The sequence below is a fragment of the Galeopterus variegatus genome, unplaced genomic scaffold, assembly GCF_000696425.1.
Source record: "Galeopterus variegatus unplaced genomic scaffold, G_variegatus-3.0.2 Scaffold2300, whole genome shotgun sequence".
NCBI classification, from domain to species: domain Eukaryota; kingdom Metazoa; phylum Chordata; class Mammalia; order Dermoptera; family Cynocephalidae; genus Galeopterus; species Galeopterus variegatus.
The window spans coordinates 243,941-267,796 of record NW_007728411.1 but is presented as its reverse complement, the minus strand read 5'-3'; the positions used below and the strand labels follow the sequence as shown (position 1 = coordinate 267,796).

At 43.7% G+C, this 23,856-nt stretch overlaps 1 protein-coding gene across 1 annotated transcript in view; it reads left to right on the top strand.

Moving 5' to 3' along the window:
- Positions 1-410: 410 nt before the first annotated feature.
- The window catches only part of DAP (death-associated protein), a gene marked incomplete at its 5' end in the record, with an annotated part of 48,644 nt that continues 25,198 nt past the window's right edge, over positions 411-23,856 (top strand). The window contains one exon of the mRNA XM_008581220.1: positions 411-507. Within this exon, the coding sequence (XP_008579442.1) occupies positions 411-507 (97 nt within the window). The remainder of the gene's footprint in view (positions 508-23,856) is intronic.

Sequence of the window (23,856 nt, the reverse complement as noted above, 5' to 3'; positions counted from 1 at the left end):
TCAAAGGCGTCATCAGTATTTGAGAAAATATCACAGGGCAAGGTTTAAGTGAGCCCTTGTGTCAAAAATACTTGAAAACCCTAAAGCAAGGAGCCACTTTCTTCACATGGGTTATGCTCTGGTTACACTGCCACTCTTATGAAATATTTGAAAGGTGACCAAAAAAGACAGCAAGAGTCTTGGGAAGTTTCTAAGTGGATCTGGAGGAAGAGATAGTGTTCAGTTCTGTATCATGTTGAATCTCCCCCAAACAACACTACCCTTCCCTCGTTACTAATTGTCACTGCCAGATTTTCCAGACTGACTTGTGGCCGTGGCCACTGGACAACAAAACTTTCCAGCTATTCCCTCCTGACCTGCAGGCGGTTTCATTTCCACACTGATCACACCCCTCTTTGATTTCATTTCAGTGAAAGCTGGTGGCATGCGAATTGTGCAGAAACACCCACATGCGGGAGACACCAGAGAAGAGAAAGACAAGGATGACCAAGAATGGGAAAGCCCCAGGTGGGAGAATTCTGGTGACTCTTGAGCGGGTTTCACAAAGACCCATTAAGTTAAACATTAACGTTTGTTCTCTGTTCTATGCTTCTGATAACTCCTGGGCTATGATAAGCCCTGTTTTGTGTATTTTTCTCTTCCCAGTCAGTGAGGCAAGGGGTTTGTTCCCAGACAAGGTAGAAATAGCGCATCTAGAGCACATCCTCTTTCCTGACTAAAGCCCACCAGCCCACCCTGCTCCCACCTAGCTGCCAGGCCCGTGCTCCGGTTTGTCTTCGTGTGCAGTGTGGGGGAATTATATCAGGTTGGCAGGTAGACGCCTACCTCCACCTGCTGCAAGTGCCTGTAGTTTAGCCAGGGCTGCTCCCTTACTACCCAGGAGGCTGTGCAGAAGAGGAGCACATCGGCACAGCCTGTAGCAGCTTCTTTTGGTCCCTTGGTTCTCTGGTGGCACACACAGCCACCATTGATTAACCCTTTCCCCACAGGCTGGACCACCAGAGTGGAGGAAATAGGCGAATTCTTGCCCCTGCAGGTCTTCTGCACTCCAGGTTTCCACTGTCATTCCAGAGAAGCACGTGCCAACAGTCTGGGGGCAGTAGTTCTCAACTTGGACTGCAGTACGGAATCACCTGGAGGCCTTTGAGAACAGCCATGCTAGTTACATCTCAAGGGTGGGCTGGCCATCTGTGCAGCCAGGGTAGAGAACTTCTGATTTAAGAAATGTGTGCAAGCATCTGGGCTCCCCCCTGTTCTTCAACCAGATCTGGAATCAGCGAGGCCATACCCTGTGATTAACCTGCAGACTTAAATGACATCCCTGCTCTCCCTACGTCCTCCCCTCTCTATTCAACACCAATTTTATTTGGAGTTTCTGATTTTGAGTTTGGTTCCAGGACCTCGATACAAATCCATTTCCTTCAACCTTGTCATATACAGCCACCACAAATGCACGTACCTTTCTATGAATATGTTCCCATAGAAGAAAGTGAACGCTAAGCTTTCTACTTACAACTTGTCTCCAGATGATGTCTCAGCCCGAGGAGGAAAGAAAGTATGGAAAGGGAAAGGGGGCATGGAAAACAGCTAACCTCTATTTCTGTGGACCAGGCTCATGGTTTTAATTTCATCTCCTTCCAGCAGTCCTGAGAAGTAGCTGGTATTCTCCCTGATTCACACATGAGCGAACAGAACCCTACAGAAGATGTAAACTTGCCCATACCATGCACCTTGCTAGTTAATGGAGCAGGAATTTAAACCAGGCCTTATGGGGTCCAGAGCAGGCCGTGCTCCCAAAAGAGTAGCTCCCAGGAGCATGTGCCACCGTGAGAAGGGCAAGCATGGCCTTGGTAACCCCACATGTCTGCTCGTTCGTATCTCCCACCACTGGGTGTTTTCTGCAAAACCTCGTACAGTTTGAGAGACGGTGCAGCCACGTGAGGGGAGGACAACATTTTTGGTGACATTTCTGAGTGATTATTGACCATTTTAAACCATGAGATCAGCAATGTGAAGGTTCAGTACAAGTTACGGTTTTAAAAGAAGAGGATGGTTTAAGGAAAATTCTAGAATTATCTTTCTCACTAGCTGTTTTCACAAAGCTGTGTTTGGAACACAGCAGCATCAGTAACTCTCCTACTGGTCCACACTTCTTTATTCAAAAGGCTTGGTGCTCATATTTATTTCAAAATTCAGAAATTTGGGGGTTTTAGGAAGATAATACAGATGTTAGGAGAATAAAACTGCACATACCATATAGTGCCTCTAGTGGGGTCTCAGGCAGTGTATTGCAATCTGCGTGATGTTCAGACCAAGTGAGAGAAATTTTTTAAATGGAAGGACTTATGTCAGTTCAGATTAACTTTTGCCTTTATATGAGTTGTAAGGAAACTGTTGGTTTTCAGAGCATTCTTAAATTCAGAATTGAGGCTAAGAGCCCACGGGCCTGTAGTGATTTCCTTCTAGGAAACCTGGGCTGTCATCGCCCTTCTTAACACCCAGCTGTTTCTTTAAGAAGCAAGAAAGAGGAGGAGAGAGAAAGCCTTCCCTGGGAAAGAAAATCCTGGAAAGTTAATGAGACGCATGCTTTTCTGTGTGAATTGAAATGGGATAAGCCATTTCCCTGCCTAATGTGGTGCCAATACAATGAGAGATGATAATTTATTAGCGTGTTTAGAAATAAGGACAGAACAGCCCACTGTTTTTTTTTCTATTGATTTTTTTTTTATGAGATAAAATACAGCGTTTATAGAAGATGAGCGATTTAAATAAATATGCCAGAGGACAAACAGTTACAGGAGAAGAGATCTCACACCACAGCACTTTAGATTTTAGCATTTTGTTCACCTTAAAGATTTGTTCTCTGTCTCTGTAGAACCAAATATTTTGAAGCAGCCGCCCCAGGGTAGGGTTTGCACAACACATGAGCCAGTTGTTTTTGTTGCTGTTTCCTGCAGCCAGCTCGCTGCAGTGTGTTCCTTACGGGTGTGTTAGCGCTTGTCTTTGCCTTGGGCTTGACCCTTTACCGCTGGGGGTTAAACCACTTGACACAGCATTTACAGAGTGGGTGAGCCTGTGTACACTCTTCAGTTATTGATGTATGTTGCCCACACAGCTCCCTCTAAAGCCTGCGTCAGGCCTGGTCCTCTGTGCAGTAGTTTATGTCCACCACCACGCACTCTCCATTCTTCTGGTGGGCTGATGGATACTCATAGTTAATAACAATCCTCAGTAATTCTTGTAGAGGTCAATGGGCCTGGCCCTCTTGTGAGTGCTCTGTCCATGGTAATTCCTTTGATCCTCACAACTACTTTACTTGTTAGATCCCTATTTCAGAGTTGGTTATTGATTATTGTCCCCATTCCAGATTACAACTCCTTCTTCAGTGGCTCAGAGTTAAGTGACTTTTCCAAAGTCACACAGTGAGTAAGTGGCAGAGCCGACTTTCCAGCGCTGGCAGCTGGTCCCAGATTCCTCATTCTTAGCCACCAGGCCCTGCTTACCAGTCGAGCTCCTAGTTTCTCCTGCGCACTTATGAAGTGATTCACATCAGATTTAGTGCCCACACCACCTGTAAGGTGGTGTCACTGTGCCCATTACATAGATGAAGAAAGCAAGGCTTAGGGAGGTTGTACAGCCTGATGACATGTAGCCAGTCAGTGGCCCAGCCAGGATTTACCCTTGAGTCTGTCTTGACTTGGAAGCTCATGCCCCTAATATGTTATAGAAGCTCCTGGACCAACATGGACTACAATTCAGATCCCTCTGTAAATAAGACTTACTGATTCTGGGGTTGTCCATGACCTTGTGCGTACTCCTCAAGCCTATAGTGCTATCCATCTGCAGCCTCCCCCCAAGTAGGTGGGCTAATCTGTAGTTTACAAGGTTTTAGGGGACTCTGCCAGTTTTACTTCACTTATGGAAAGGCCCATTTATTTGCAGAATTTATAAAACATTTAATTATCCTCTTAGAAATGTCTTTTGGCACATGACTTCACTATCCATGGTACCTGAATCCTAAAGTTTTGTATTTTTTTTTATGTTTTGATCAGTTGTTCTTCAGATATGAAAGATCTGTTCTTCAGATCTGCCTTGTGTCAGATCACAGATTTTTCCTTAGCTATAATTCTGCATTTGCAGAACTCTGTGTTTTCCTTCCTTGATTTTTAAGACTGGTTTTAAGTTTACTGACTCATCTCTGGTGGCTCCCTTCCCCATTAAATGGAAAATCAAGTACCAATTAATAAACAACTGGAGCATTAAAAAGGTTATTATATGCCAAAATAAATAAATAAGAACCCACAACTTTTACTAGTAATTATTTTTCTGGCAAATGTTTAGACAACTCTTACTCCCTTTAATCTTGTAATTTTCCAGAGATTAAAAATAATTTCTTATGCTGCCAAGTTGTTTTCAGATGCTGTGTTTAAAAAAAAAAAAAAAAAAAGAACATAGCAGAAATGTGAATATCTTGCCCAAGAATTTCCATCAAGCTGAGTTCTGGTTACCTGTGACTCTTCATATCCAAGAAGAGTAATGGGCTTCATAATTAGCTAATACTTTCCTAAGTGGCTGCTAGATTTCATCTCAGAACCACCCCAATTAAGGAAAGCAGTGATTTTCCTCAAAGCCTTTTGTTTAGTGCAGTAAGATAAAGTGCCCAGCTTCATTATGTAAAGGGAAAATTGCAGACATAGAATGGACTTCAGGAGTCAGGATTTACTAAAGAAAACAGTTTAATGTGGACCATTTATGGAGGTGCTATCATGATTTTAAAATGGAATGGGTAACAGGAAGGGTACACTGGAAACTAATGGGTTCACTTGCCATCAAAAGGCAGGTGGCGAAAGGGGCAAATGAGGAGGAAGTGGCACTGGGTGGGGAGGGTGAGCAGGGAGCGGCCGTCCTCTGAGCTTGGCTTTTTGTTCTTAGAACCCTGGAGCTATTTCACGTCCTGAAAAATAAGCCAACAGCTTAAATCAACCAGGGTGTGGGAGGGACCCAAAATGACACCCAAACACAGACAGATGAGCCCAGTTGTGATACAGTTGATACTATAGCCACACTGAAGAGAGCAGGGAATTACTGAGGTAACTTTGGAAATCAGCATTTTGACTGGATATTATAAGGTGAAAGAAGAACTGTGCATGAATGCTGTCCTCCAGTTAGTAAATAGGTTTCCTGCGGGGAGATGGGTTAACAGTTCCAAAATTGCCTTGTGTGTATGCCAGGATTGAGCAAATAAGTAAATGGATTATGGATCATGAGATAGAGCTTACAGGTAGGGAGAAGACTGAAGTCAACTTTGGGCTATGGGAGGGGAATTGGAGGTGTCTGTATGAACTCATGTTTTAGATGGATGGATGGAGAGACAGTAGATACAAACATACATATATGTAGATACAGAAATGCATATGGATGAGGGGTTAGCATACATACCTATATTTCCTAGTTATGTTCACCAAGAACTGGCACCCGTGTAGCCATGAGCATCCCCAGGACCCAGATCTTGGTGTCTAAACACCATTCTCCAATCAGGGGAACCAAGGTTGTCTAGTTGCTTCCAACATTTTCTCTTTATTTTTGTTTTTCAACAGTTTGTTTATGATGTACCAAGTATAGTTTTCTTTATATTCTTCTTACTAGGGGTTCACTGAGCTTCTTTGATTTATGGTTTGGTATGATCAGTTTAGAAAAATTGTTGGCCATTATCTTTTCAAACATTTCCTCCGCTTCATTCTCTCTTTTTTCCCTGTGAGTCTCCAGTTATACTGACATTAAACCACTGGATATGGTCACAGGTTTGGATGCTCTGTTCTCCTCCCGCGCCCTCTTTTTTCCTATTTCAGTTTAGGTATTTTCTGTTGACCTGTATGCAGGTCACTGGTTCCCTTCTCTGTTGTGCCCATCTGGTGATAAGTCCGTGAAAGAATTCTTCATCTCTGATAACCTCCTTTTCATTTCCAGTCTTTTCATTTGGCTCTTAAAAATATATAGTATCCGTTTCTCTGCTGAAATTCTCCATCTGTTCACACATATTTATCATAGTTATTTTTAAATCCTCATCTGATGAGTCCAACATCTGGGCCACCAGGGTCTGTTCCTGGTTTCGTTACTGTTTGTTTCTTTACGATGGGTCCCATCACTTCTTCAGGTGTCTCAAAATTTTTAATTAAAGTGAGACCTCTTGTGTAAGAAAATAATAGAGACAGAAGTAAGGACACTAGGGACTGAAGTAAAGAATGTTTATGCCAGTCCAGAAAATGGCATGTCTTTTCTGTTCAAGCACATTAGTGGGCTGGTGTGGGTGGGCGTGCGCGTGCATGTGTCTGTCTAGTGTCTGTAGCTGATACTAGTTGAACTAGGCCTGGGCCCTGCTGTTGCTTGAGTTAGATTCAAGTCTTCAGAAACACTGAAGGTGGGATCCTAACCTTCCCTAGAAGAAGGGCTTAGGATACGAGTGCCTGGAAGTGTCTGTCTTCCTGCCCCAGCTCAGACCTCAGCAGGCTCTGTGTGTGTGCCTAAGCCCTGAGGGTGGGAGGTTGTCACTTCTCCATCCTCCCCAACCAAGGTGGGCCTCTGCTAGCTGCTCTGGGTCAGGCCTGGAGTGCTACTGGGAATCATAATATTTGCCTCATGGGGTTATAAATAATTGGTCAATGAGACAATTATATATAAATACGTCAAATGATTTTAGGCAGCCAGTGAATTATTGCATCTTTGGTGATTTTTTTTTAAAACTTTAATTTTGAAATAGTTTCGGACATACAGAAGCTGCAAAAAAGGTACCAAAAAAATCCTGTCTACCCCTCCCATAATCCCTGTGTGATAAAATTTCATCTAATTTGCTCCCTTCATTTCCTACCCTCACATATATCTAAATCTTCATGTCTTTTAACATGAACTTTTTCTGTATCATTTGAGAATGAGTTCCAGATATAATGCCTTTTACTCTTGAATATTTCAGTGTGTATTGACTGCAAACAAGAACCATATAATTATCAAAATCAGAAAGTTAACATTGAAAGAGTGCTGTTATCTAATCTATGGACTTCATTCAGATTTGGCCAATTGTCCCGCTACTGCCTCAGATTTCAATCTAGAATAATAACTTCATTTAGTTATATCTCTCTAGTTTCTTCAATCTAGAACGGTTCTCCAGCCACCACCACATCCTTTTTTGGGGGCAGCTGGCCAGTATAGGAATCTGAACCCTTGACCTTGGCGTTAAAACCCCATGATCTAACCAACTGCACTTTCTTTTTTTTTTTTTAATCTTTCATGACTTCAACATGTTTGAAGAGTACAAGTCATTTATTTTGTAGAATGTCTCTCAATTTGATTTCTCTGATGATTAGATTCAGGTCACATTTTGGGATACCACATATCTGTGGGGCATACATTTCAAGTCCCTCATTGGATGTCTGAAGCTGCCAGTACTGAACCATATGTATACTGTGTTTTTTCCTATACATGCATACTTAGGATAAAGTTTAATTTATAAATTAGGCATAGGAAGAGGTTAGCAACAATAACTAATAATAAAATAGGACCATCATAACAATATGCCAGCATCACTACTGTTGTGCTTTGGGGCCGTTATTAAGAAGAATAAAGGTGATTTGAACATAAGCAATATTTGTGATACTGTGACAGCCAATGAGGGACTAACAGGCAGGGAGTATGTATACTGTGGGGACCCTGGACCCTGGACCCTGGACAAAAGCATGACTCACATTCTGGCTAAGACAGAGCAGGAAGGTCTGAGATTTCATAGTGCTACTCAGAACAGCAGGCAATTTAAAACTTATGAATTGTTTATTTCTGGAATTTTCCATTTAATATTTTTGGACCATGGTTGACTGCAAGTAACTGAAATCGCAGAAAATGAAACCACGGACAAGGGGGGATTACTGTGTTGTTTTTCTTGCTGCATCAAATCAGGAGGCACATGATGTCTCCACATCCCATGGCAGGTGATAACTTTGATCACCTGGATAGCATGGTGTCTGCCATTTCTCCACTGTGACATTATTGTTTTACCTTTTGTAATTAATAAGTATCTTGTGGACAGATACTTTGTGACTATATAAATATCCTGTTTCTCATCAAACTTTCACCTGCTACTTCTGGCATTCACTGGGGATTCTTGCCTGAGACAGTTATAACTATAGGGACAAGTATTGGTTTCCTAGGGCTGCCTCCACAAAGCACTACAAACTGGGTGGCTTAAAATAACGGAAATGTATTGCCTCACAGTTCTGGAGGCTAGAAGTCTGAAATGAAGGTGCTGGCAGGGTTGGTTCTTTCCAAGGCTGGGAGGGAGGCTCTGTCCCATGCCTCTCCTCCAGCTCCTGGTGATTTGCCAGCAGTGTCTGGTATTCCTAGGCTTACAGGTGCATCACTGCAGTCCTCTCTGCCTTTACTGGTGTTCTCCCGTGTCTCTTTACAGTGTCTTCTCTCGGTTTGTGTCTGTCTCTGTGCCCAAACTTCCCCTTTTCATAAGGACATGAGGCATTGCTTTAGGGTCCACTGTAATGACTTCATTTAAACTTGATTACTTCTATAAAGAACCTATTTCCAGGGCCGGCCCGGTGGCGCACTCGGTAGAGTGCGGCGCTTGGGAGCGTGGCGGTGCTCCCGTCGAGGGTTCGGTTCCCATATAGAGACCGGTCCGCTCACTGGTTGAGCGCGGTGCGGGCGCAACACCGAGGGTTGCGATCCCGTTGCTGGTAGCGGTACAAGTGCGACACCAAGGGTTGCGATCCTGTTACTGGTCACAAAAAAAGACAAAAAGGAAAAAAAAAAAAAGAACCTATTTCCAAATGAGGTCACATTCTGAAATACTGGGGGTTAGGATTTCAACATATCCTTTTTGGGAGACACAGTTCAACCCATAACAGATGCTAAAAGGTTATCTATGGCAATTTTTAGTGGTTCTCTCTGTAAAATTAATTGTTAAGATAAATAGAAAATCTTAAACTCTGAAGTAGAGATGGCTGCCCTACAAAGTACCATAAACTTCCATGTGCCAGCCTAAATCCCATGGCCTATGTGCCTGGAAATTTTTATCTTTGAACTGTGATCTGCAAGATTGAACTTCAGTTAAACCTCGTGGTGAACCAATGTCATCATCATCCCAAAGGCAGAGTTTCCACATGGTTGGGGCCTTGAGTGACATGGGGTGTCCTTATGAAGGGACTAACTGGTTGTCATCTGCTTGTGGACTGAGATGCCTGTGCCAGGGAGAAGCTCTACAGGAGGCACAGCGAGATTCTCAGAATGAGCAGCACGTGAGGCACCACTTCATGGCAGCATAAGACAGTAGTAAACAGCCCTGTCTGCCCTGCGAGGAAAAGGGGGGCACTCTGGTTGCTGTTAGGCAGCCCTTCCTGTCTGGTTTGCCTGAGTGAGACTCAGAGATCGACATTCTCAGTCTAGGCAGAGCGAGACTTTGATGAAGTGTTTTCCCAGCAAGGGAGTGCTAAGGGTGATCATTGTGCCTGGGACAACTTGGGCAGCAGAAGGTTAACAGCTAGCACAGGCCCCAGATCCCTAGATGGGAGCCTGAGTCCACTGGCAGCGTCCACTGCCCACCGAGTGCCATGCGGACGGCATCCGCGAGAGGCTGGGAGGTAGGTTGGGTGTCTGTCTGCCCATATGGAGTCTGCAGCCTGTTAATGGCAGCATCCCTGTCTAGACGGCTCCACAAGGGCTCACACAAACCCACTCTCATTCCCACCTGGTCGTGATGGACAGAACTCCTAGCAGGCCGGCTCCTCTTCTCTGAGAAGCAGTGCACTGGTTTCCCAGGGCTGCCATATGAAGTACCACAGACTGGGTGGTTTAAACGGCAGAGATGTATTGTCCCACAGTTCTGCAGGCCACAAGTTTGAGATCGCTCTGATGGTGCTCGGGAAGGGTCTGTTGCAGTCCTCTTCAACTGCTGTGGCTCTTCAGCTGCCAGCAGCATGGCTGCTGTCTGCACATGCGGTTCTCACCACGTGAGTGTCTGTGTCCACATTTCCCTTTGTATAAGGACGCCAGCCACACCTGATTAGGGGCCCACACTGCTCCATGTGACTGCATCCTAACTAATTACATCTGCAACAACCCCATTTCTAAATAACATCACATTCTGGGCTATTGGGGTTAGGATTTCCACTTATATTTTTGAGAGGACGCAATTCAACCCACAACAAGCAAGCAGCACTTCATGCCACTAGGCTCAACTTGCAGTGCCCAGCTCTGCTGACCTCCCAGCAGCAGTGGCAGCACAATAATTTATTAACCGGGAGGCTTACATGGCAAGTGATTCTCTCCCCTGTGCCAGTCCTGACTACTGCCCAGGATGAGCACTGCAGCAGTCTCCCTTCTGGAGCAGGGGATACTCTGGACCAGGCATGTGGCCCCAAACTTTCATCATGCTCGCCATCAATTTTTAAAAAGTCTTCTGCATTTACCCTCAATATATGTATGTTCATTTTAAAATTTTACTCATATATGTGCACTACACTACCACTATATAAGTTATAAAATGTATACATAATGGATGGTAACATATTAAAGATGAAATAAGCAATATTTTAAATGTCTTGCCAATCATTGTGACTTTGTACTATCATCACCTAACATCTCAAGGTCCAAATACCCTTGAGGTGAGGTTTCTCATTAATGATTCAGGATGTAAATCTAAATTTCTAATGGCCTTCCTGGTAATTTCAGGTTTTGTTGGGGAAGGGTGCTTCTTGTCAAATCTGATTAGATCATTGGCATTTGTAATGTGGTTACTAATGAGTAGAAGTGTGAGCTTTTCCATTTTTCTTATTTTTCTTGTGTACTGCACTTGTATGTGGATTAGCTTCAGCCCCTAGATTTTTTTGCGGCAATCTTTTTAAGCCACCTGTCCATTTTGTAAAAGGTCATTTAAATTCAGAATACAATATGTGAGCACAGTTCTAGGCACTTGGGATATATCAGGGATGAAACTAGAGAATTTATTTAATTACCTCATTAACCACACAGAGTAACTGAAAGCAAGTGAAGGGGTACAGGGCTTGTGGGTGGTGACCCTGCCACTTCTGGAGCCCTCCCTCAGGACTGTGTGGCCACAGTCTCCCTACAGACAAATGTATGTTGCAAATACTCTAACACTTAATTCATTTTGTTTTGTTTCTTTAGATAAAAAATAAATGTAAATAGATTTTCATGTTTATCTCATTTTTTCCAACTCAGTCATCACCTTCTTAAGCACAAGGGACTGCCTTAGACATTGATTGATTCATGTTGGCCCCAATACCAGTTCTGCTGTCATGTGTAGTAGACATTAAACATTTCTTCCAAAACCTGCGAATATGTGTATTTTAGCATGATCAATAGGATTGCAACTGTGCACATTTTAAGTTTTGCCCAGAATACGGTTTTGCCTTGAGCACAGAGCAAGATAGATGTGTGTGACGTGGACACTTTGTGCCCTAGAAGTCATGGTCTTTAGCATGTCAGGAACTCACTCTCTGATTTCTGCTGAACCCAGCCTGATTTCTCCACTGGCATTGATGGCACCAGAGAAAGGCTAGAGTCTGGCAGGTAGTGAATTAAGCCTCACCACAGAGGGACAGAGCATATGGGCATCCATATGTCACAGGATCTTGGCTGAACGCTTTGGACATGGGGATGAGAAGGAAAGTATGGACAGCCTGGCTTTCCTCTAGGGCCTGTTGCTGCTGGTAATAGGCTTTGAGACCGAGTTTGTACAACATCTGGTTCCATACAGATTGGAAAGCAGGTGTGATTTATTAGCTTCCGAGTGGCCCCTTACTGCTTCTCTCCTTCCACAGGCCCCCAGCCTCCTTACAAGACGGTGACACTCCCATAACACCAGCAGAGCTCTTTGTATCAGATGGAAGGGGAAAAGAGGAAATGGAGCTATCAGTTTTCCCTTCCAGACACTGCTATGCTATGTGCATCTGCACTAGAGTCAGCCTCCTGGAACAGATGACTCTTTTGTTTTTACGGTACGACTCAAAGGTTGCACTGTTTATCAGGAAAGTTTTCTTATTACATAAGCATATGAACTGCATTTAAATCAACTCTTCAGCAGTTGGATTTTATAGAATGAAATATGTAATAATAACTACGTAGAAGCAGGAGACCTTTATTGAGTTTATTACATTAAAATTACCACACCGGAAATTTTTAAACTCCCTTTATCTAAATAAACCCCATTGTCTTCAACTGTTTCTGAATGCATAGCACCCAGAAAATACTCGGTGAATCAGAAATAATTACCTTAGACTGTGACTCTGTAAAGATAAATAGTTAACTAACTTACTAACTTGGTTACTTCTTATTTTCCAGCTGGTGAAAAGAGGTGAATAGCGTAGTGTTGGTGTTGGGGAAGAAAATTCTCTATCCTCATAGGCGTGTTCTGTTGGGCGCTCAGCTCTCTCTAGGCAGGGTGTTTACTTTGATTTTTTGGTTGTGTACATCCAGTAAGGCAGAGCTGTAGTTATTAATGTAGAATTAATGTTGACTGCAGTGTTGAGGGTGGTGTTATACTCAAGAAATCTCATAGAATTGTTAGATCTAGAGCTGGACGCAATATGAAAGGTCACCTAATCCGGGTGCTCTCAGGAGTCCTTGAGAGGTAAGATGTCACATTTTGCTAAAGATCCAGAATGATCTAGATACTAAAAGGAAAACTATAGGACAGGAATTCACAAAGTTTTTTATGTTAAAAAGAAGTTTTCACTCACTTCTGTGTGTATATCCAAAAGAATTGAAAGCAGGATCTCCAAGAGATATTTGTGCTCTTAATGTGCACAGCAGCACCATTTACAGTAGCCAGGAGGTGGAAGCAACCTATATGTTCATCGACAGATAATGGATAAACAAAACATGGCATATACATACAATGAAATATTATTCCACCTTCAAAGGAAGGAAATCTTGTATGTGCTATAGCATGGGTGAACCTTGAGGACATTATGCTGAGTGAAAGAAGCCAATCACCAAAGGACAAATACTGGATGATTCCATTTATATATGGTATTAAAGCAGTCAGTTTCATAGCTATAGAAAGTAGGATGGTGGTTACCAGAGGCTGGGTGGGAAAGGGAATGGGGAGTCAGTGTTTAATGTGTACGGAGTTCCAGATTTGCAAGATGAAAAAGTTCTGGAGGTCTGTTTCACAAGGATGTAAATATGCTTAACACTACTGAACTGTACACTTAAAAATGATTAAGATGGTAAATTTTATGATATGTTTTTTACCATAATAAAAATATTTTTAAACAAAACCCAACAAAGAAGCCCTTGCTGCTGTGGTAAGCAGTTTGGTAGTTCCTCAAAAAGCTGAACAGAATTACCATATGACCCAGCAATTTTACTCTTAGGCATTTTACCCAAGAGAATTGAAAACAGGTGTTTGAACAAAAAACTTGTATATGAGTGTTCATTACATCATTATTCACAATAGCCAAAAAAATCCAAATGTCCCTCAGCTGATGAATGGATAAACAAAGTATGGTATATCCATACAGTGAACTATTACTCAGCCATAAAAAGGAATGAAGTGCTGATTCATCTTACAACATTTGATTAACCTTGTCAACATTATGCTAAGTAAAAGGAACCAGACACAAAAGGCTACATATTATATGAAATGTCCAGAACAAGCACATCCATAGAGACAAAATCAGATTACTGATTGCCAGGAGCTGGAGAGAATGGGGTGGTCCAGATTAATGGGTGTGTATGGGTTGATTTTTAGGATGGAAATGTTCTGGAATGAGGTAGTGGTGATGGTTGCATAACACAGTGAATGTATTAAAAGTCACTGATTTGTGCAATTTAAGGTGGTTAAAATGGTGAATGTGATGTTCTATGAATAATACCTCAATAAAAAAATTTTTTTTTTAAAAAGTCCTTATACGTGAAAAGTGGGAACCATGGCTATAGTCCAGCCCCAATGTTTTCTTAGCTGGGAAAGTGGAAGCTAAGTGTGGTGAAAGGGCCTTCTAGAGAGCCGTGGATGACTGTAATCCTCAGGGACGTCAGGACACTTCTGAGGGAGGTGGGGAGAGAGGTATGCTCAGGTAACGAGGACACGGATTGCCTCCTTGAAGAGGTACCAGGGTGGGGTTGGCTGCAGGAGAGATGGATTCCTCGGGCTCTTCCAGGTCCACTTGTCTGCACTGCTTGAAGCTCTGCCTTCCTCCTGGGGCAGCTTCCTGTCAGGCTGGCAAGGGTTGGCCACAGCAAGTCCAGGCATCACATCTAGACAAGTGGTATCCAGAGGAAGAAGCAGGCATCTCTTCTTGCATCTCTTTTAGGAGCAAGAAAAGCTTTTCCAAAGCCCCCTAGCAAAATCATTTGCCAGAACTGGGTCATGTGACTATCCCTAAATCAAACATTGCAGAGATTGTCTTAGTCGTACAGTTTGAGATGGAGTGGGTGTCAGAAAGTCAGGCACAAAGACAGTCCCTAGGCAATGTGTTCAGGCAGAGGCCAGTTCAGGGACGTCTCCTGGAGCAGAGGGGATGAACAGGTGCCCCAGATCTAGACATTGAAGAACCAAGTCCAGGGAGGGTGGTTAAGCTGAACATCAGAACCTAGAACTGAGCCTGGAGAGAAAGGTTAGGGAAGCACAGCACAGGCTCAGGATCCTAAGCCAGGCCGCAGCAAGAGATCAGAATGCAGGCCCAGGGTCCCGGGAACAAGTGGCGCCCAGACAAAGCCCGAAAAATTCCCCTCCCAAGACCCTCAGCAGAGCCCTCTCTTAAGGCCAGACATGGTCCCCAGGGTATGCATGTTGAACCTGGGTATAGACATATGCAGAGGCCATATATGTTTAGAATGAAAAATTGAGGTGGTTTCTGAGTAAGGCCATGTCTTTTTAAAGATTAGTCCCTACAGACACCATCAGAATTAACTAGATACTGCTTAAGTTACTAGAATTTCACTGTCCTCCACTCTTCTGTGATTTGTACTGGACAGTTTTTGTACCCCAATAATTTCTTTTAACAGCAGCCTTCAGCTGTTTCTCAGTGCATTCATATCCAAGTATTCCACTCGACTGCTCATAGCCGTTCATTTATTCACCCCGATATCTGAAGCACCTATGTATGTGCCAGGCACTCTTCTACACAGTGGTAACATGTTAATGAACAAAACAAAATCCCTCTTCTTACAGAGCTTACATTCCAGGGGGAGCATCAGACAGTAAGCACATGGACAGTTGAGTGTATGGTGTGGCAAGTGGACTCCTCAGAGCTATGCAGAAAACAAAGCAGGCAGGGGCACCAGGGTTTGTCATCTCCTACAAAAACTGCACAAGAAGAACCACCCCACCGAATTTTCTTACCACGAATGGTGTGTGGAGAGAGGATGCAAAGAGTCATGGGTGGCGGTCCCAGGATGTGGCTGTGAGGCAGTGTCCCCAGGAGCCATGGGTGAGTCTGGGCTGGCAAAGCCATGCTCTTGCTGAGTGCCACAACACCTGAGCACTTCTGCTCCACTGTGGACTCAGGGTTGCTGGAAAGATGAGGCTTCCGCTAAGGGGAAACTAGAATAGGATGTTTAGGGACATGGCTTCTAGATTTATGGGCAAGCCTGAAGCTAAGGATCTTGCAAATAAGGCATGATCGTTACGAGTGGTGTGGTTGGCTGCCACTGCCCTGGCATTCTACAAAGCAGAGCCCAGTGTGGGGCAGCTACAGTACATGGGCGAAAATAGTATGTCTTTAGTATTCCAAGAATTTGTCAAAAAAGTTGGACTGCCACCACTAACTAGATAACTTTGAAGTTATATAAGTCGGGAATAAAGAAGATTATAAATGACATCTGTTGAGTGTTCCTTTGGAGCAGTTTCCTTCTGCAATGATAACCAAATTTAGGGCAACTTTGGTCAGTCTGACTAAATTAAGAGAAGTAATTGCCGTTTACTGTTTTGGGAGGCATCGTGGGAGGTGGGAAATGAAGGGAAGGAAGGCTAAGACAGTAGAGTAGGAATATGCAAGTTCTGATGTGGATGTCTGTTTTCGAAGACAGTGGTTGGGTATAAAGTTTAAATTTGATTATAAGAGCACCAATTCATTCTATTTATCTAACATTCCTACCAACAGAAGAGCACAGCGTGACCTCCATAGCAAAGGTTAACTGAATCCAAAGCGTGGATTCAGTAGAAGTTGGACACGAGAGAATTGTCCTGATGGTTTTGAAAACTCCTCTCTGGGAAGGGGTGTTGATATCCAGCAATATTAAATAAGTTCTGTAGCTTAAGAGAAAAACTAGGACAATTAACAACATGACTGCTGTTAATTAACACGCTGTTTAATTCATGTGACAAAGTTGATACTCTGAGCCTAAAAGCACAAGTAGAATTTTGATTGGCAGAAATACGGGGAGTCTGCCGTGGTCGGGGGGAACAGCATCAGTGGTCATTTTGAAAGGCAGAGCAAGTGATGTCGCTGATGCTGGAGGGAGGGCTGATCTGCATGTCTCTCCTCTGCCCCTTCCACTCTGCTTCTCTCCCCCCTCATCGCTCACACAAGGGTAAGGGTGCCGTCATGTTGGGGTGTATTTCTCCAAAGCTGCTTCAAGGCCTGGCGTGGCCCCCTCACCCCTTGCTGTGGGTTATGGTCAAAAAGTCATATCTTCAGGCAAAGTAGTTTCTCCTTGTTTGACATTAATTTGAACCTAGGAATTTGACGATTATATCCATTTACCTGGACTTACTGGCAGGTCAAGTTTTCTAGAGGACATTCACAAATCAGTAAAATTATAGATCAGTAGCATTGCTTTAATTTTGTAAACCCGTAAGTTACCACTCTGTATCTTTTTCTATCTTGTTTCCCTGAAGCTCTGAAAATTTGGGCAGGAGAATGTAGGTCAAAAGACTTCAGTCCATCAGAGGTCTTCGTTATCTTTCTTGCCTGTCCCTTGGGCTAAATCTAAATATTTTCTCCTTACTTATGTTTTTTTAAGTAGCCATGATAATTAATAACCTAATATAGACTGTAAAAATGAATGGGAAGCTCACACAAATCAATAATAAAAACATCAAATTCGCAGTGGATTAAAAAGAATGTGAACAAATAATTCACAGAAGAGTAAATATTTGTAAACTAATATTAGTAAACAAATACAAAATAAAAATTTACTTTCTGGTATCCAAAAAACAAAACAAAAAAGAAATAAACTACGACACCTTGATGTTCTACTTCTTTGACTATTGATTATGTATAGACTGGCTGTATCCATCTATATTCCTGCAGTGTATTCAGCTGCCTGCAAACTGAGCACACCATTTTCCTCCCTCAAACACTGCTCTCCTCCTGGCTTTCCCATCTCATTATTAGACTCTCAGTACGGAGTTATTCAAGCAGAACCAGGAAATCAACGTTTGTTTTCCCTTTGCCCCAGTCCCTCACATCCAGAATCCTCAGAATAAAGTCAGGCCCTCTAGCATCAGGAACAAGTGTGCAGCCCCCTCCCCACGTACCTCTTGCACCATTACTGCAGTCCCTGCCTTGTGCTCAGAGGCCAGCTATCCTGACCATCAGATCTCAGCTTGGTAGTCAGCAGCCCTGGGAACCCCTTTCTTCCCTGACAGCCTTTCCTTCCCATCTCCCTGGGATGGGGGTGAAAGAGTCTGGGTTGGGGGGAGGCCCGTATGTTCCCACAGGCACTTGGGATTTCTCCTCTCATAGCACTTTGTCTTGACTCTTTGCTCCTCAGACTGCCAGCTCCACTGGGGCAGAGGCCGGGTACAATCCCGCTGTGTTCCAGCCACCTATTACTGTGACAATGGGCACGTCAAGAGACAGTTCTCCATGGACATCTCGTGGTTTTGCACAGTACAGATCCTCTAAGCAGAGACATTTACAGTCAGGTTAATGATATTTGTATAAGGAGACATTCCAGGACAATAAAGCCTGGAGAAGTCTTCCCTCCCCAGAGAAGGTCCAGAGTAGTAAAGACGTCCTTTCCGCTCCTCTAAGATAATTGCTTACATTCCAGGGTCAAGATAAGTGTCTGTTTCTCTCTCCAGAGAGGAAGAAGGGGAGGTCACCTGCAGCCTTGTGTAAGATCAGGGCTCCTGTGATTATTCCACCGCATGCGCAGGTAACACTTGGTTCTTATCATGTCACCGTCACTGTAGGATCAGCACGTGGGGAACTAGTGCTAAGGTCCTGCGTCTTCTGTGTGTGTAACACACACACACACACACACACACACAGTTTGTCCCAAGGCTGGGGTGAGCCTGGGCTCTGCATCTGTCACGAGCTCCCTGGCACGGGGAGCAGCAAGGATCTGAGGCAAGTGCACTGTCCCAGTCTCCATAATGTGAGTGAAGCTTATGCACTTTCCAGAAATGTATCAAGACTGTAAAAGGAAGAAAATGTTGTGTGAGGTTTTATCCTTTAGTTGTGGGTGAGTAATTATAACTTCCTAATTGGCCACCATATTTATAAGTACTTCAGAGGAGAAAAGAGAGATGGTATAAATGAACTGTCCATAGGGCAGAATTGAATATTTTTTCTATGGGGCTGTAATCTGTTTTGATAGTATCTGTCATTCAGCCTGTTGAGTTTATGATGTCTCATCTTAATGGAGCCTTGGGGAATGAGAAGTTTAGAAGTTTGTCCCTGATATTTAACAAGCAATTCGCCATCATTCAGAAAGTCTAATAGCCAAATACTGGCAAATACATACAAGCTACCTTTAGGCTAGGTTCTTTATATAGTCTTATTTTGTCTTTACAGCATAGAAGGGAGGTAGCGGTATCCCATTTTATTGTCAAGGAGATTTACTGAGAAAGACTAATGACATGCCCAAGGTCATTCCGACAGTAACTGCAGAAATAGGATTGGACTCCAGATGTGTCTGATTCCAAAGACCCTTGCCCACTCTCGTGCCTGCGTTTCTGTTCTCATAGCTAGCCATCTTTTCCCAAAGAGTTGAAGGGAAAGTATTGAGAAGAAAGCCTAAAATCTTACTTGGAATTTTTAATCCAGAGACATCTTTTCAGCACTAACACTGTATTACTAGGTACTGGTTTCCCTCCAAGCTCGTTTAAGATGAAGGAGCTTCTGTCATTTTCCTTCTACCCAGTTGTCAGCCCAAGGCCTGTGGTTGTACGAGGCACAGGGCAGCATCGGGCAGCTCTGCAGTGGCAGCAGCTTCCGCAGGGGCATCTCATGCTTGGCTGACGTGACAGCCCCTTCTGGTGAGCCTTCAGATCTCTGTGGCAGAAGCCTCAGAGCCAGGAAAGCAATCATCTACTTAGAAGCCACCCTCAGGATTGGAGGCACAGGGCATGAAGACTGGGTATGACTTCACTTCAGAGGCCAAACCCTGGAGATCCCCAAAGGCTACTGCACAGAGAGGAACTCAGATAGCAAAAGTACAAATAAGAGGAAGTTGGAGTCATAGTGAAAACCAATGACTCACCGCTACTAAATTCGATAGAACTTCAAACGGAAAGAAAATAAGCCTTAAATGGGAAGGGTGGTGCCAAATGGGCCCAAAACAAATACTGCTGAGGAATGGAACAGTTTCTGTTCATTTTGCCAGAGTTTCCAGATGTGGTTATAGGTAGAAACAACTGCAGACCTTTTCCAGCCCTGGCAAGGCCGAGCCCGCAGGTGTTGGGCCAGAGGGCAGCGTGCGTGGGAGAGAAGGGAGTGGAAAGATCAGGCCAGCAAGCACCTCTGGAACCGCCCCTTCTCCTGGGAGTAAGGTGGGATACACCCACATGCGTCTTGGATTTTCCAGAGCCAACTTTGTGCCCAGGTGGTTGCATCCCTGGAAGAGAGGCATTGAGGACCAGCCCAGGAGCATGAGCTGCTCCTCTGAGTCACTGGGTCGGCATCCCTCAGGGACACAGAACCAGAAGAGGGAAATGTTTCCCCTTGTGGCTTAAGTTTGACCCAATCCAGGCTGTGCCTTTTGTCTGTTAGTTCATCTGTTGGTCTTTACAGCTTTTTTTTAATCCAAGACCACATTTATGACTACTAAACCTAACAGTAGGGTACACGTAGCCCCCAAGAGCTCCCTCCCCTCGTCTGCCTGAAATGTGTGTAAACATTTCTGTCTAGAAAAGTCCTGAGCTAAGGGAAGGAGCCTGGGATTCCCGGGGTCCTGGCCCAGTGCTCCTGGGTGGCTTTAGGTAAGTCACTAACCTTTGGTGCCTGTCTCCTCATCTTGTAGGCCAAGATTTGTACATGGGTCTATTTCTCATATGGGAGTTTTAAGTGAAAACAAAATGAGGGGAAAAAAAGAATATCTGTCAGCTTTGAAAGAAGGGAAAGCACAGCATGAGTTAACAACAGCCTCATATGTGTGGGGTTCCTGTTATGTAGCTAGAAGCTCGCTGGACTCTGAAGGAGATAAGAAAATATGTCAGTCCTCAGGAATCTTCTGGAGATGGGTTGGTCCTCCCTGAGGCTGTCTGCCTTGGTTTGCTGGTACAATAGGTCCTGGACAGGTGTTCAGAAATCATTTCAGACTTAAACAGGAGTAGAGGTGCTTGCTTTGCCTTCAAATCTTTATAATTTAAAGTTTTTACTGCAAGTCATTGTGAAATGTTTTCAGGATAGAACAGGAAGTGGAATGCCCGTTCTCTGTGGTGTATTGGACAAATCTTACAGGTTTACTTTTGTGTCGTGCTTTTTTTTTTTTTTTTTTTTTTATTTTTTTTTTTTTTTTTTTTTATTTTTTTTTTTTTTTTTTTTTATTTTTTTTTTTTTTTTTTTTTATTTTTTTTTTTTTTTTTTTTTATTTTTTTTTTTTTTTTTTTTTATTTTTTTTTTTTTTTTTTTTTTGCACCCAGACAATGCACCCTTTGTATTTGGTCTTCACTTCAGTAGTCTTCCAGATAGACACCCAGCAGATGCTCAGGTGCTGAGCAAGTCTCCTTTTCATGTGTTCTTAGGATCTCTGTCAACACTGAAGGTGTCACAACCCAGCATTGTAATGAGGATGGAGATAATGGCGTATAATAAAATGGGGAGCCAGCTCAGACCAGAGATTGCAGTGAGGTGGGGCTTGGTTTCACACATCATTCTTTTGCTTTAGTGTCTGGCCTGGAGCCTATGAAGCAGTCTCTCCCTGGAAAGTGCTATGTGTTAATTAGTGACTATGGCGGGCTGTCTTTTTCTTTACTAAAAACACTCAAGACCTGTTTAGTTTTATCTCTTGCCTTAGTCTTCTTAGTGATTGTTCCTCCATGTGCCTCCATCTGTTACATCTTCCTCAGGTGTCCCAAGGAAGCAAGCATAACGATAGTAGTCTTGCTGGGATGACCCAGAGAGCTAAGTATTGTTTCCAGGGTCGTGGAGCCACCAAGTTGCTCGAACAGAGCATCATGGTGAAATGCAAGGACCCCATTAGAAGACCTGAGTCAGGCCAGCTGTACCACTAGCTAGCTGAGTGATCTTGTGCAAATCATATTATAGTTATAGTATAGGAGCTATACAGTTGTAGATGTAGATTGGGATATAGATATAGATGGGGAGGTGAATTAATTTCCATGGTTTTTATTATTCTAATTTTTTTGATCTGATGGGCTGTTAATACAGTATGTTCTGTCTTCTATCAGTGTAAGAGTTTGTTACCAATACTGTTTTAGAGAGACTAAATGTTTAGGTTTTTATTTTTTTAACTGCTTGCTCTTTGTAGAGGAGACTGTGATGGGAGAGGGAGGAGAGATGGCAGATCTGTCTGTATTTCTTTGGCATTGACATTCCATCAAGGAACACTGCTCTGAAAGATGGCTGTCCCTTCTAATGGCCGGGATTTTGCAGCTGCAGTGGCCAGAAGCATAAAGACGTGTAAAGAGGATTTCTCGGTACATCGAACACTGAATGTCTTGCTATGCGGCTTCTGTGATTGATATGCGGTTCTGTGGGCTCCTTCCTAACTGCAGTCCTGGAAGGATGGTGAGGAATAGTAATTTGAAGAAAGAGTTGGCAATGAGTGCCAGTCGTTAGGTGGTGCGTGTGAGAACGGTCTGGCTGTTGGTGGCTAAAGTGTCATCATTTAACATTGTCATTTTCCTCCAGATAATTTTCATTAGGGTGACATTACGGTGACATTCGGGTCCAGGCTGGGTTTGGCAGCCAGCAGCTGCATCAGTGAACAAGTTTAGAGTTAGCATAGAGGTGGAGGGGTAGATTGGGGATATTATTTTTTCTTGCTGTCCACAGATGTCTAGATCCCAAAGGGAGTTAGTTTACTTTGCACAGTAGACGTGTTCCTAAAGAGTTCATTGTAAATCATGCTTTCTTCTAGTCACGTTTCATTTCCTTCCCGACACAGTTTGGGAGCCTATTCAACCTCACCTCACCCACTGATTCTCCATTGAGGGCACTCAATTTCTGGCTCTCCCCATCTGAAAACAGTAAATGATCAGCAGACAACCCTGGGATGCCCCATTTCCTAAAATTGGCCACAGCTATCAGTTAAAGGGGGCAATGTCAATGTGAGTGAGTGGGACGGAAATTGATGACAGCGGCCCTGGATTGATACTGCATCCTCTGCTGGAGAAATTAACCACGGTGTTTATCTCTGCTGAATCTGGCGTATCATCGAGAGGCTTCCTGTCAGATCCAATTTGGGATGATCAAATTAATTGTTACAGGTGACGTGCTGACATGTAAAGAAAGTGATAAAGACCTCGGTGCAGTTTCCTTGTTGAAATCTCACAGTGACTTCTCACGGGCAGGGGGCGCAGATGACAAGCGGGGCTGGCGGCCTCCCTGTCTGCGTCAGCCTGCCCTCTTCTCTCCATGGCATCGCAAAACCGGTGCCCCATTTTCCTCAAGACCTAGTTAACCCACTCACTCCCCAACAATTGTGTTAACTCTTCCTAGCATTTTCCGTTGCTTGCAAGGGGTGTTATTTACCTAGAAGTGACCAGGCAGCTATTTTAAAAAGACATTTGCCGGGTCCTCAGGGACCGCCTGTTAATGACCCACAGGCCATTGCCCACTTGCCTGAGTTTCTGAAGGCCAGAGAATGGTGCCGTAGGAACCCACAAGTGGGTCAGGCTTCTGCCCCATGCCCCATGGGTAGAATGGAGCTGGGCATGCACTGGTGCTGCTAGGCTTGGCTGCCTGAGCGAGCATCACCTGGAGATAGGTGGGAGTGTTACTAGATGGGCTGGAAAGTGACTCCCGTTGCCATCCTGAGCCATGTAGTCTGGCCACTGTTCCTACTTCATGAATACTCTTTTAGTGGGAGGTACAGCAGCATCCTTGCAAGGACCAAAACCACTGGATGTCAGGCTACAGAGTCTTTAAACTCTCCAGCATTTTACATTTGGGACCTCCCTTCCTTCTCTAAAAATAGGGACTTATGCGGTATTTGTCTTTCTGTATCTGATTTACTTCACTTAACACGATGGTTTCCAGTTCCATCCATGTTGCTGCAAATGATAGTATGTCCCATTATATATATGCCACAGTTTTGTTTTTTTAATCCATTCATCTGTTGAATACCACATGATCCCACTCACACGTGTAATCAAAAAAAAAAGTGGTTGACATAGAAGTAGAGAGTAGAATAATGGTTACCAGAGACTTAGAGGGGAGGGGTGGAGGGGAGAAGAGGTGAACTAACAGGTACAAAACTACACTATCCACCCTGTGTGAGTCATTGTGCAGTGTACGCTTGGATTGAAACAACACACTGCACCCCACACATAGTGCAAGTAAATGTTAAAATAAAAATAAATTTTTTTAAAAAATAGGGACTCAGCAACTGTCCGTGAAACTCCCTTCACTTTGCATACAAGGAAGTTTAAGTCCATTTGAGACTCAACTCTAGGAAGTGCAGAGATCCTTATAGTCT